The sequence below is a fragment of the Pinus tabuliformis genome, chromosome 8 (genome assembly GCF_031772625.1).
Source record: "Pinus tabuliformis cultivar Carrire ecotype Pingquan chromosome 8, CPIR1, whole genome shotgun sequence".
Taxonomy (NCBI): Eukaryota; Viridiplantae; Streptophyta; class Pinopsida; order Pinales; family Pinaceae; genus Pinus; species Pinus tabuliformis.
Window position 1 is genome coordinate 2,005,300,003 of NC_142294.1, and position 15,341 is coordinate 2,005,315,343.

Consider the following 15,341-nt stretch of genomic DNA (forward strand, 5'->3'; position numbering starts at 1 on the left):
TATATTACTAATATGTGGAGGATTGTTTCCAGAATTTTAATGTAATTATAAAAAAATGTTAAGTGGAGTGATAATAATTATGTCAAAGTTAATTTGCAGTGATTTCACTGCTAATTCTAGAAAAACATACATACTTTACCTCTCTTTACTTTTAAATCTGTGACCTCTTAAAAAAAAAGAAAACGTACTGTTAACCATTAAATCCACTCAAACTGTAATTTTGATATATCAAATTTCCCTATCATTTAATTCAAATTTATATATTTAATTACTACATGTTAAAGATTCATTGGTATAAGTTATTCAAAATTTATGCCAATGCAAAGGATTCACTGGTATAAGTCTTTTAAAGTTTATGCCAATAATTCAGTAGCAAGAAAGAATTCCGTTCGTTACAAAGAATAGCTTTTGATTTTCTTCATGCAAAGGTTTGATGGGTATAAGTTTTATTAACTTCATGGCAATAATTTAGTAGCAAGTAATAATTTTGTTCGTTGCACGGAATTGATTTTTGCATCGCTTTTACAAGTTAAATTTCAGGAGGTTAAGAGCTAGGAAAACCCAATTCTCAGGTACATAATACCACAGAAGGGTTTATTTAAGTTGAAAACAGAGGCGACAAACCAGCCAAAATATATGGTGAGGAATTCTTCCTTGTATCTCAGAGCATCTTATTGAAATGTGGGTATAGTTCTCGATAGTTGAGCTGTAATATTGTATAACATTTTGGCTGGGGAAAGCCGGAATTAATCAAGGCAATTTACAGACAGGTGAAAGAAAATGAGCTTCAGTGATTTCTTGAAGGGGCAAATTTTCATCCTCATACAATGGCTGTATGCGATCTGGCAGATTGCCAGGGACACCACCTTTGTAAATTCTGTCTATTATCTCTGCCAAATGGCAATAAAGGGCCAGCTGAAGTTTTTGTTCAGAAGGAACACACACATTCAGGAAGACGCCTATGGTGTTCCTTACACTAAAATGGAAGATGGAAACGAGAAGCCGGATGTTATACACATATCTAAGAAATATAGTCTTGGGAAATCGTGGGAACCATCGTGGGAAGAATTTAAGAAGCACTATTTCGATGAGAAGAGTAACAGAAATATCAATGGTGTTAAGTTGATTGATTTTAACTGGTATTGGTATACCGTTGAATTCAATGGAAGTTATTACTTCTGCCATCAAGACATACTTTTCGAGTGGGCGATGTATGATATTCATGATGGTATGATTCTGTTAAAAGAAGTGGAGCTCATTGCCAACGAATTGGTTATGGGGACAGTCATCAGCAAAGAAGAAATGTTTGAAACTATGCTTTCCAAGGAGTACCACATAAATGAGTTGTATGCACCCTGCATATTCGGAAAGCAATATAACATTTCATGGAATGTGAGGCTTTCTGCCTTCCTAGCGACGATACCCCTGCTATTACAGGCCAAGGGATTGTCTAATCCATCAGCTCTCTGCACGCTCATTCTGATTATTGTAGATTTCGTAAGGACCCCTTTGTTGAAAGTGTACGAGCATTTCATGTCTTATTTAACCAAAGCAGTGAAGTTGTGGATATTCAGAAAGTGCAAGCTTCTTTATATTTTCTTCAGTTGGTTTAGCAAGAGATGGGCAGCTTGTGATAGGAGGTATGGCTATGCTTATTACACCACAACAGAAGAAGAGAAAAGTGTTTACCCTGTAACTACATTTGTCAAATTCAAAAATTTGGATGAGTGCCAATTTGTTGATGTGGTTCAGAGAGCAAAGCCTTGCATAGAATCATATGGATTTCAAATCAATAATGGTATCATACACTCAGCAGAATTGAGCTATGGTGAGTACTGCTTGTACGTGAAGGTCAAAGAAGGATTTTTCGTATCCAGTGTAGATGCTCTGACCATGTTCAAGTATAATCATATCTCAAAACTTGAGTTGGATTTGGAATTCTTTGGCAAAATTTTGAAAATGGGGGAATTAGTCCTCAGGGGTGTGGCGAAGATCCTGGAGATACAAATACTCTTGTCGACAGTTAGGATGTTTCTGGATCAAAGGCAAGAAAGAAGAAATGAGGTCAACTTATTGCAGGCAACGGGCAACATAGATATGAAGGAGGAGCATCCGAACCCAGGTGGAGAATGGGACATAATGGATGAATGGAGTAAAAGGCTGCAAGGGGCACACTCAGTCGTGAACGTTACAAAAGGTACTCAGCGTTCCGTCTGCAATATATATATAAACCGATGTTTTACTAACATTATGCTATATATAGATATACATATAAACAGATGTTTTTCTAATATTTTCATTATAACTGTGTCTGAATTATTCATTAAAACTATTTTTGGTCATTGTTTATAATGTGATTTTTTGGAGATTCCCGTGACGGAATCTGGCGGAAGAAATTGAGGTTAAATCTTGATTTGTTGCAGTTAAAATGGTTTTTTAACTGCATATTTTGCATATTTGGATTCAGCACCCTTGAAAACCCCTGTGATACTTTGATTGTGCAGAAACTAGCTATCAAACTTGCTGTTCCAATAAATTGCTGGGTCATTTTGACCGGAAAACCCCACCAGAAAAGCTTCCAAAAAGTCCCATTATAGACAACTGGCTATTTTTGTGGGGCTAAGAACTTTTTTGACTTAAGGAAATAGGTTAACTGTTTAAGAGGCATTTGTCAGGAGTGAAAGTCTCACCCCTTGCTGAACTCCTCCTTGACCTGGTTTTACTTGAATGACAATGTTGAGTTGGCCTACTTTTACTGATGACAACCTCACTGGTCATTTTACAACTGAATTATAATAAATTTTCCATGTAAAAACCATTCCATCATAATAATCTATAAAAAAAACCATTCCATTATAATAATCTGTAACAATTAATTATAGACTTTATTCCCTGTTACATTTCACTGATTGCTCTCAGCTGTTCTGCATTTCTTTATTTTTCTTGCTTTTCTTTTGAAATAGTTACAGATGATATTCCAGATTTAGTACTGTAGACACATTTCATGCCATTGACAACATTTCATGAATGGCAACTGCAGCATCCGATGCTTTGGTCGTCGAGAAATTAAAAGGAGAATGCCTTGCCGGAAAACCCTCATTATTTGGAAAGCGTGGAGATGTACAGGCTGCTTTGGCTACGTTGTTTTCCATGAAATGGTATGGAAACAGAATTGATGGAAAGCAACAGGTAATGGTTGTGGGTGGTCTGCTAAAGAGCAGTTTATAAAGGTTGCTAAAGAATTTAGCTTTATGTTGACCACGTTCAACGATCACGGTGGAAGTGTGGGAATGAACACTTCTCTTTCAGAACCCTTCAACCGTTTGCCGTAGCTGTCAGTCTGAATGCATCCTCCAAAACCTGAATGGCTTGATTTGCTCAATGAAATGGTTAGTGTTTCACATTAAATCTAGGAGTACCGGTCTGTTGTGTCGCCTGGAGTCTTTGGTCAAATCTATTGGGTGATTAAGTTTGGTAGCGGTTGGATCATAGAACTTGGTTCCTCGCTGTCAGATCATAAAGCTTAGCGTGAATATAATTTGTTTTGATAATGTTAAAATCAGTGGTTGTTTTTACATAGCTTGGCAGCATACCAATACTTTATTCATGATTGCTACTAGAGCAGCCAGACTTGTTTAAATCCGAGGGCTGAGAGTCGATAGCAGATGCTCACAAAAAACGGGAAAGCGACATAAAGAGTGGAAACCAGATCCTGCATCGATATGTTCCATATGAATGTGCAACTTACGTATATTCAGTAATGATCATATAAGACGATATGTCATATGTACGGTTAAAATTGTGTTTGATATGTACATAATTAAAAGTAAAACATAGTTTTTAACAACATAGTGTCGTTATTATATGCTTAATACTATGCAGCTGTCATTAGGAATTGATTATGCAAATTTAATCTTTGATTTGCATAGTTTATTATATTAAATATCAGTAGATTAATAGTTTGATGACTCTTTAGACGTATGAAAACATTTCAATTATAATATATTTTATATTGTTATAGTTATAAATTTATTAATTTTTTTGTAAGTTTGGTAGAACTATGTTTTCATCATGTCTAATACATAACTTAAAATTTAGTGGGTGAGAAATTGAAGCATTGTCTTCACATCATGGAATGCCTTAACATAGCATCCTATCACCATCTATCCAAGATCATGTACATAAACTTATTATTATTATTTAAAATAAATAACCTCTATATATATATATATATATATATATATATATATATATATATATTTATTTATTTATTTATATATATATAAATTTATATATATATATATATATATATATATATATATATATATATATATATATATTACGTAACAAGATTATTAATTATAAATATATTCATTTTTATATTATAATGGAAAATTTGAAATTTGAAATAGATTTTTCTTCAATATCATGAGTTATTATCATACTATGTTAGAGAAAGATTTCGGCGAAAATCACATGGAAAATCATTTGTCGACGCGTTTCGAACCAACTAGTGTGGTTCATCGTATCATACTTTATTAATGTCATATGGTCAAAAAAAATATAATTCATGTTAATATGACATTTTTTAAAATTAATTAATTTAATTTAAAAAAATAAAAGCTTAAGTATATCTATGATAAATTTCAATCATTAATCTTGAATAATCATAATAATGATATCTAATATAATGCACTGCGTAAATCCCCCATACTTAAATTCGAAAAGAGTCAAGGGATCTCTACTTGAATGGTTCATGAGGCACAATACTTGCTAAGGTTTTGCAAATGGGGTAGCAAGCTAAGTGGGCTTGATTGTGGGGAAAAAACTCCACAGTTAAGCGCGCTTGAGCCAGAGGAGTTCTGGGATGGGTGACCTCCTGGGAAGTCCTGGTTACCGGGTGCAAGCCCCGGAGGTGATGATTGATGCTATGTGATTCGTTCTCCACATTTCACTAGTTTCAATCCCACTTCTTCACCCGTGTGAGCATCTGCTCACCCGATGCAATGAGTGCTAAGTGAACTATTCAAAAATCATGAGAAATTAGTCAGTTACGACTACCTCTCATGGAAATGGTCATAATGAGTGCTAAGTGAACTAACCCGATGCAATGAGTGCTAAGTGAACTATTCAAAAATCATGAGAAATTAGTCAGTTACGACTACCTCTCATGGAAATGGTCATAATGAGTGCTAAGTGAACTATTCAAAAATCATGAGAAATTAGTCAGTTACGACTACCTCTCATGGAAATGGTCATACGTTTGAATGACTTACTTAACGCAGTTGAATCCCAAAAAATGATATCTAATCATAATAATATATTTTAAAATATTTAATAGAAACCAAACCTTTACCATTCACTAAATAATTATTGACAATTAAAATAAAATATTAAAAACTCTACCGCAAAATAAACACCAATTCACCATGAAAAAGAAACTCATTCTAAAAAGTATATGTTAAATTAAAAGTTAAAAGACATCCTATTAAAACAAGACATTCATGTGTTAAATTAAGAATAAAGACAAAGCATGGTAATAAAGTATATATATATATATATATATATATATATATATATATATATATATATATATATATATATATAGAGTTAGTTTGACTAATAAGGAATTTGAATTCCTGATTTTATATTTTACTTAATACTTTGTAACATAATGATGAGCTATTTTATATAAATATATTATTCATATGGTTTTTAATTATTTTTATCAATATTTAGTTTTATTTATTTAAAAATATATATATAAAAAATAATAAATAGGATGTTGAATATTTTTTTAAATATTTATAACTTGAAAATTATATAAAAGTTGAAAAAATATTTTTAATACATGTTTAATATCAAGGTATGACTAAGAGCTAGTCTTCCATTCATATAAGGAAACGGGTTAACGATCCAAGACCCAGAGACATGAGTGAGTGAAAGTATTCCCTTCTCATAACAGTGATGTTGTCATTACTCACATCTAAATTATAATAAATTTTACACTATATAAAAAGTACATATTTAATGTGTGCTAGATAATTTGATAAATAAGATTGATTTAAGTTAAGAATTAAAAAAAAACATATAAATTTAACATTATTTGCAAACATAGATCAATATTTATGATATAAAAGGGATATAACTTGTTTACTAGTTTCCATTCACTTTAATTTGAGGAGGAATTAAAAAAAAAAAATTTGAGATTTCAATTAAAAAATACTTTAATTATAATACTTAATAACAAAAAAACCTTTAATATTTATAATGATAGCATTTTCACCCTTTATGTTAAGTAGTATTTAAATATTTTATTTTATTTTGTAATTTTTTTAATCTTATATTTAGTAGTATATAAATATTTTATTTTATTTTGTAATTTTTTTAATCTTATATTTATATTTTTTCAGTTGTGATTGGTTCAATACGAAAGAAAAAAAGACATCATGGTTCCTTATTAATTTTTCATACTTTTGGAGAAGATATTGATTTAGAGATTTCAAAGTTGTTTAAAATAAAGTTTTAAAAAAAGTGTTAGATTTTATTAATGTGGAGTAAGAATACAAGAAAGTAACAATAATATATGATCAGAAGAGCTAGTTAAAAAACTTCATATATGAGAAGATATTATAAGGATAAATATCTTAATGTTTAAGATATTATTTACATATAATTTAGAGTACCAAATTTAATATTATTAGTAAAAAAATTAAGATAGATATGATTTAGTAAAACGGGAAACATGTTATGGGCAAGGGTAATATTTTAGTTTTTTAGCATTATCACAAGAAGTCAAACTATGTTTTTCTTCCAATTAAAGTCAAAGGAATGAGAGAACACATTGTTATCCAACCACTCAAGTATAGTTTTCCTCTCTTAGGATAAGACTTATATTGTAAGGAAAAAAACACAAAATTAGACAAGCTCGCAACAAGAAAATGTATTTATGTGTGAGTGTAATGTTTTTTCAGAGAAAAGTTGTTTTTGTGTGCTTATCCTTCTCTCTAGAAGTCTGGAATTATAAAGAGAAAACAATTATAAGAGCTAGGTCATAAAATTTATGAGTTGAAAATTTTAATACTAATAAAAATTCTTATTTAAACTTATGAATGAACAATAATAACATTTGATAAGTTTACCATTTTAGTATTCTTTGTGTATTCATTCTAGTTAGCACACTCCCTAAGAAGCTACATCTTGATAATTATTATGGCTAGTTTAAATGTTCAACTAGCCTCTACATCAAGAAAGCTTCATTTCACCCAAGGGTTTGGTAAATGCATAAAATTCATTGAATTGAGTATTCATTGACTTGAGTCTTGACCATGACTATTATCACCTCACTTCATTATTATCACCCATGCTTCTATGAACCCCAGTATTGTAAGAAGAGTGGTGTAACTCCCAAGGCTACCAACATAAATTATCAACCCGAGGTTTGTACAAACTTAAAGAGGACCAACACTATATGTGCAACAGACACCTTCCTCTTCCTAGTCTGACTCTCTTCGATGCAAGTGAAAGAAAGCAATGAAAACAGTTCAAATGAGAAAAGATCTAGGTAAGTTGTCAATCCTAATCTGCAAAAGGTAAATAACAATAAGAAAATATATTCTACTTTTACTAGAAAGTAAATCTAGACTAATTGTAGAAATCAACATTCAAGAAGCAAGCAATATAAGAGCTAAATGGCGACGTAACCAAGCCTTAACTCAAAAAAAGTGATCTTAGAGCATTCAAAGGATATAAATCTACTTCTACCATGAATTTGGAGTGAATCTGGGAAAGGAATATCTTGAAAACAAATTGTTGCAGGATTGTTACATGATTGCTACAAGATTGTTGTTTCTCTAGTTACCTTGCCAAATTCCCAAGAAAATCAAATGAAAATTAGATGGGGTAACTTTTTTTTATTAATTAGGATGTCCTAGGACTCCAATTCTAGTGGAATCACTCAAAAATACCCTTTCTAACATATGCTAAAAATTAGTAGAAAATTACTACTCTAGAAACTAGAAATTCGAGAATGAGTGAGCTAATTAACCTACCAAATTCCTAACCTGATCAAATGCAAATGCTATGGGGTATATTTTGTTATTAAGAATAATGTTTTTAGGACTCAATCCAAGTGTATTCAACTCAAAAGATTCTCGTTAATATGTTCTAAAAATAAACAGAAAATTGCTACTGCTTTGTTACAGGATTCATGGGAATGACTATCTATCTACTTTATTAACCAAAGGAAAGTCCCTACTAGGTATCTGAATCCATTTTATTTTTATTTATGGTTTTATGATCATTATTTAGTGCCTAGGAGTGGTCAATATTGTTATGGGGCAAATTATAATGCATTTGGAGGTTTTTTCGTAGTGCTACAGGATTGTCTTGTAAGTGTTACAAGAAAATGTCGAGAACAAGTTTAATGAAGGGGAAGGCGGGAAGGTGAATGATGGTGGTTGGGATGGATAAAGGAGAGATGGAAGAGCCTTATCCAATCCTTATATGGGTCATATAGTTTATAATATAGAGAAAAAAAAATATATCCTCTTCTTGTAGAAAAGTTGTAATTGTGGACAAATAGTAGAAAATCGAAGCAGAGTTATGACGGTGGACTTTTGGGCACCTGAATAATTTAAACATGTTGCTAAAAAAAGTGACAATATTGTACACCATAAATGCATGCATGTGATAATGTTGTCTAACCAAAACCTTTAACTGAGTGCAAACTAGTTATTAAATAGAACTTAGAAATGGAAATGCAGAGGGGCAACGAATGGAAACTAGTCACTAAAAAAGCATATGGATAGTCATAAATATTTTTAGCGAGTCCTGAAACAAAAAAAAAAAAAACCCTCATGAATATTAACACTATAAATCTACTACAAACTCTGTTATCCAGAATGCTTTTAAATGAAGTAATAACCAACAAACTAACCTAAATTGAATGCATAAAGAAAAGAAAAAAATATAAAGGGGCTTGAGTACCCAGGGTTGGGCCCTAACCCTAGGGAGCTCAGGATCCTATAAAGACAACTCAAATTGAAAATAAGTTGGATTTCATTAACTCGAAATACTGTTCATACATCAATAGTTAAAATTCTCAATACAAAGGACTTGCTCCTAGCTCCAAAAATCTAATCTCTTATTCAAATACACTGTGGGCTACTAGCCCCTCTTATTTATACATAAAGTGATGAAGAGTAGCCTCCATGATGAGGGGGGTTGTTTCCCTCCAATTCCCTAAAATTGTGGATTTGGTTCCCTCATTGATTTTTAATTCCAAGGAGGATAGATCCTCTGTAAGCCAACCAAGCTCAAGATCCTCTTTGTTGGAAATGTGCTGACTACTAAGAGGGGGTGACAAAGTAGTGACCATGTTTCTTAAATTTTTTATTTCTTTTCAATTTACTAAAACACATTCACATAATATGCCATTATTAGATTAACCGACAAATACAACAATCATCATATGAAAGCCATAACATAATCAAAACAATCACATTCACAAAGGACACAAGGATCTCTGGTGGAAAACCCCCCTCCAAGGAAAAAAACACCATTTGATGTTGTTGCTGCTCTACTTCTAATTTTATTAATCAAGAAAATCAATTTACATCATCATACCTAGCTATGTACAACAAGGAAGTTTCTCATGTGAAATTGACTATGAGAACACCCATCCACTAGAGACTCATATCCCCTAAAAGCCTCACCTGACAACCATTGGACTATGATAATGCTACTTCCTCTACTAAAGCTACCTACACCCATAGGCTAGGAACACCCATCTTTTCTTCCCCAAGTTATCTTGATCTGTTGATCACTAGGGCCACATTTCAAAATGTTTCAAACTCGACCCCTGTACAAAACAACAACTTTCTCTCTTTGATAAGCTCAATACATCATCTCAATAAAACAAACCCAATACATCAACATATGCACTCTTAACAACATACACAACTATATCTCTCTCACTGAGCTACACAAGGATATATATCAATGACAACATGCTCAAATGGATCCAACAATAACCAACAATTGTCAATCATATCAACACACAAGTCCTCTCTCATGCAACTCAATTCATAATGTGACTGGAAGCATATACAAATCCTTCTCTGCAATCACACATATCAGACACATATAAATCTCAATAATACACCATTGATCCCTGCAATCATAAGCGTGTTAGCTACAACATAGAAGAGGCTATCACTTCTAACTATAACATGAAATTGTTTCTTCATTAACACAATCAAATATAGAATGTCCCTATGAGTATCCTCTGCTGCAAGCTTCTACAAACTCCATCACATTCAGAAAAACAAATCCTTCTTCTCTGAAATCATGGTTGACCTCTCCATAAATATCCTCGCTCTCTGATCTCATAATATTATATCTTTGTGCAATCCTATCTAGAAATTCGACCTTTGCATCATCATGTTCTATGGGAGGTCACCCTCTGCTCTCTACATAAATCTCTCCTTTGTTTCCTCGCTCACAATGGTGGCTACTCCTTATTTTAAATAATTTTTTCCACTAAATCCACTCCTCACGTCATTAATGCATTCACACTTCAAAACACATTAAGACATGTTGATTTAGTCAATTGGAATCTTCCATGAAAATTCTCGAAGAAGATACATCAATAAAACCAATTAAATCATCCGACGAGCACAAGAAATCCAAAGAAACTTCATCTACATGCATAGTCAGTAAAAATCCCACTCTCCATGTGACTGTGATCCATAGTCTCTCTCACAAGCCCACAAGCGAGCGAATGGAGCCTAAACCCACTCCCACACGATTGGCTCCATGCAACTATGGCAGAGTGATGATAGAAAACCGCTCAAATCAACTCATAACTGCATCCAACTTGTTTCTCAACATCACTGACATCTGTAAATCTTTTCCAATCCATGAAAAACCTCAAAACCATCTCTACAACATCTTGAAGAGTTCATACATGATGTAGTCATCATAAGGGAAATAACCAACTCAAGAGAGAAAAAACTATAACAAGTGGCAACAAACATGAAGCTCAGTTCTACATGAGATCTCAGGGAAAATTTTAGGGGCTAATATTCGCAAGTGGGCTAATTTTCCATGCTTTTTCCAAAAAACGATTCATTAATTTCCATTTTTTCTAAAAATTATTCGTGCAAATTTTATAGTGTGAAATTGTTTTACCTTAAAAACACCAAAATTTTATATAGAGACAATATAATATTAGTAGAAATTTGAATACTTTTACAAAAAAATTACCAAACATTTTACAAATTGCATATTATGTACTAGTGAGATTCGCCAAGGTTTCTAAACTTTAAAATAAATTTCCATCCTTAAAATTTTCCCTAGGGATCATGACATCCTCTACAACACCTTTACACATCATCAGAAATCCAAACCATCACTCAGGATGATCCGAACCTAAAAAGGAATTCAAAAACTTACAAAGATAATCATAAACACAGAGATGCAGCCAAAAAACACTTCATTTCATTAATAGAAAAATATTGAACTGTGCTTACTGATAGAATGGAAATAAGATACCTCGGGCGATGGTAGCTTATCTCTGAGAAGAGATGTGGTGGCTACATGCCTCTGAATTGTGTTACAATGAGGCTTAAGGTCCTATTTATTATTGGAAAACATGAGAAAACCCTAAAAAACCAAAACCATAACCCAAGAGACCAAGAGTTTGTGAGCCCCATTGGGGTTAGTTGGGAAGCCAACGTCCTGGGTCGTAACTTGGTCATATTATCTATGTTTGGCGTGTACGATACATTGTTGGAAAGGTATCTCTGAGTACTAAAGGGTTCGCCACATGCCCTTACCTATGGCCATGGGCCTATCGCAGACCCAAAAAAAATGTATTTTAGGGGTTGAAAACTACTCAAAAGTTCAGGACCCGAAAAAACTGCTAAAAATAGTAAATGTTGAAATGAATTAGGAAACAAATGAAACTGGCTGGGGGTTCTAGGTGGAATAGGAAGGTGGCCACCAATATCCACTTGGATCATTCTTCCCCCTTAGGAAGCCATGGTCCCCATTATGTGTAGAGGCTCCATGAGGTGAGGAATTTTCTGTTGAACCTGGTCCCTGGTGAACCACTTGCCATGGTGAAGGAGTTGGCTTGCTTTGAAAACATGACATAGTTGTATCCTCTATTGGAGAGTGTTCTTCATCTGTGTGTCCATGATATAATCAGTTGTGGCCTCTTCCATGCAATCTGGGTTGAGCTCTATGGGTGTGATTTGTTCTGCGATGTCAGATGTGTCCAACAATGGTGGAAAGTATGGTCAAAGGTGATATACATTGAACATTGGGTGCAGGACAAGGACAAGTTGGATGTTAAGCTTGAAGGAATTGTCACCGACGGAATTGGTGATGGTGTATGGTCCATATTGGAGTGGGCAAAACTTGCGGTGGGGTTCAACAAGGCGCTCCTTCTACAAATGTAGCCAAACATTGTCGCCCACCTCGAACTTGTGCAGCACTTGATACTGATCATGGCATCACTTGTACTTAGCATTGGCTCTATCTAATATATCATGGACCTGCTGGCGGATGTGTTGAATGCACTCCATGAAACTGTTAGCCCTTTCAACTTTAGATTGAACGTGAGCCAAATCTACCCGAGTGGCTGCAAATGGCATGGCCACATCAATGTGGCATAATGGATAAAATCCCAGCCCTACCTGAAAGGGGTTGTGGCATGTTGAGTTGTGGAGAGCTCTGTTGTAGCTGTGTTGGACATAGGAGAGACTTTAATCCCACGTGTGTGGATGCTCCTAGTTGTACATGTGCATAATCTGTATGACCATCTAGTTGACAATCTCTGTTTGGCCATCAGTTTGGGGATGGAAAGTTGTGGACTTAGAAATTTTTGTGTCCGGCATCGACCAGAGGCTTGACTAAAATACACTCAGGAATCTGTTGTCCCAATTTGAGATAATGGATTGTGGGATCCAAAAGTATACCCATACTTTCTCAAAGAAGAGCTTAGCAGTGGCCTCTTCTATGATACTCTTCTTGCAGGCCACCATGATGGCCATCTTAGAGAATCTTTCGATGACCATTAAAATGAAATCATTGTAGTGCTTAGTAGAAGGAAGGCCTGCCATGTAATCCATGGAGAGAGATTCCCAAGGTTGAGTAAGAGTAGGTAGACGAGTATACAAACCTTTCTTCTCGATGGTTGGTTTGGAAATGGCACAGGCAGTGCAAGATCTAATGTACTTCCCAACATCTTGATGAAGTTTCGACCAATAAAAATACTTATGCAATACCGCAATTGTTTTCTCTACTCCGAAATATCTAGCGACCCAACTGTAGTGTGCCTCCCAAATCATCTTGGCACGCTCACTTGAAGGAACACAAATGTGTCCCAGGTGGTAGAACAGTGCATCTTGAAGGTAAAATTTTGGAACTTTCTTCCCTTCCAGAAGTGTCTGGTATATGCTGCTGAATTCTGGATCGCTCTTGTAAATATGTGTACACCACGATGTCTCGTGCCCACAAGAGTTGAGCACAATGATCATCGCCATGACTGGTGGTCGGCTGAGGCAATCAACAACATTATTGGTGTTGCGCTTCTTATACTTAATTTTAAAATGGAACTGTTGCAAATAGGTGGACCATTTTTTATGGTGATTGTTCTACAACTTCCCTTGTGTCAATATGAACTGTAGAGGTGGGTGGTCTATGTGGATTATCGTTTCCTTCCCCAAAATGTAATGCTTCCATTGACCGCAGGCCTACACAATGGAATACATTTCTTTGTCGAATGTGGGGTACTTTCAGACTGTGTTTGAAAGTGTCTCACTGTGGTAAGCCACTGGATGCCCATGCTGAGTTAGAACCACATCAATAGCATAGTTGGAGGCATTTTTCTCAATCTCAAATGGTTGGTGAAGGTCTGGTAATGTGAGCATTGGTGCTGAATAGAGGTGATTCTTCAACTCAAAGAATTCTTGTTGTTGGTTTTCCGACCAAAAAAACTTTTCTTTCACTCTGCCCTTGGTGACTTGACTTAATGGTCAAGTGATACGAGAGAACCCCAATATGGACCTATCGTAGAAATTGGCAAGAAAAAAAAAGTTACGGAGCTCTGTTAGAGTGGTTGGGGCTGGCCAATCCCAAATGACATATATCTTGGATGGTTCCATATGTACACCCTACTCGTTAATGATGTACCCCAAATATTGAACCTGGGTGAGGCCCATTTCTCCAAGTTAGCACACAACTTGTTTTGGCGTGGGGTTTGAAGGACTTGTCGAATGTGGTGGAGGTGATCTTCCCAATTCTGGTTGAAGATCAAGATGTCGTATAAATACACCACCATGAATGCATTGGTGAAGGGTCGCAAGATTTCATCCATTACTATCATGAAGGTTGCAAGGGCATTCGATAGGAACCTAGTGATAACCTGACTTCAAGTCAATCTTGCTGAAATATTTGTCCCCCTTGAGCTGGTTAAGAAGCTCATCAATCCATAGGATTAGGTATCTATTCTGGACAGTGATATTGTTCAGTCCCTGATTGTGAATACCGATCCTCCAGGTGCCATCCTTCTTTTGTACTAATACAATCAGGTTCCCATAAGGTGATGAGATTGGCCTGATGTGCTCGTTTTGCAATAGTTTATAATCTGGATCTTGATCTCATCATTCTCCATAACAGAGCACCAATAGATCGGTCCATTCAGCAGTGGCATGCCCAGGGTCAGATCAAGGGAGCACTTGACCTGACAGTGCAGAGGTACCCCTATAGGTGAGGTGAAAATATCCCTATACTCCTCCACGACCTTGTCCATCTTCTGTTGTTGTGCAGAGGAGCCCTTCCTAGAAGTTGTGCCCACAACCTTATTCTTGACTTGGGGGTGAATCATAAGGAAAAAAAAATCACTGGTCTAGGAAATGATCTTACTACCTTTTCATTGATCAAAGAGATGGCGGTAGGTGGGGCTACCTCCAGTATCCTGTAGAACTTATTAGCCAAAGTAATAATCACATAGCGAGGTCTAGACTCATGTAAAACATGTCACTTCCACAGGTATGATTGTCCTAATAATAAATCACAAACTCAAAGAGAAGCAACATCACACATTACCTCATCCGTTAAGGGCTTGATGTTGTAGGGAAGGCGGCACTGTTGCTTGACATGAAGATCTCATCCTTGGTGAAGCCACCCAATGGTGTACGGATGTGGATGTGCTATAGTCTTTAGGCCCAACCGCTTCATGACCTCTATTGAAATTAGGTTCTTTTGGCTCCTGTTATCGACAATGAACTATAGTGAAGAACCCTTCACCCACATCTGTGAGTGGAAGAGGC

General features: G+C 35.0%; 1 protein-coding gene across 1 annotated transcript; it reads left to right on the forward strand.

Annotated features, from left to right (window-relative positions):
* The first annotated feature begins 499 nt into the window (after window positions 1-499).
* LOC149244473 (uncharacterized) lies at window positions 500-3,702 on the forward strand. The gene is made up of 2 exons (XM_089368009.1): window positions 500-2,197; window positions 3,041-3,702. The coding sequence occupies exons 1-2, from the start codon at window positions 781-783 to the stop codon at window positions 3,226-3,228; spliced, it is 1,605 nt and encodes a 534-aa protein (XP_089224135.1). The 5' UTR covers window positions 500-780; the 3' UTR covers window positions 3,229-3,702.
* Window positions 3,703-15,341: the final 11,639 nt, after the last annotated feature.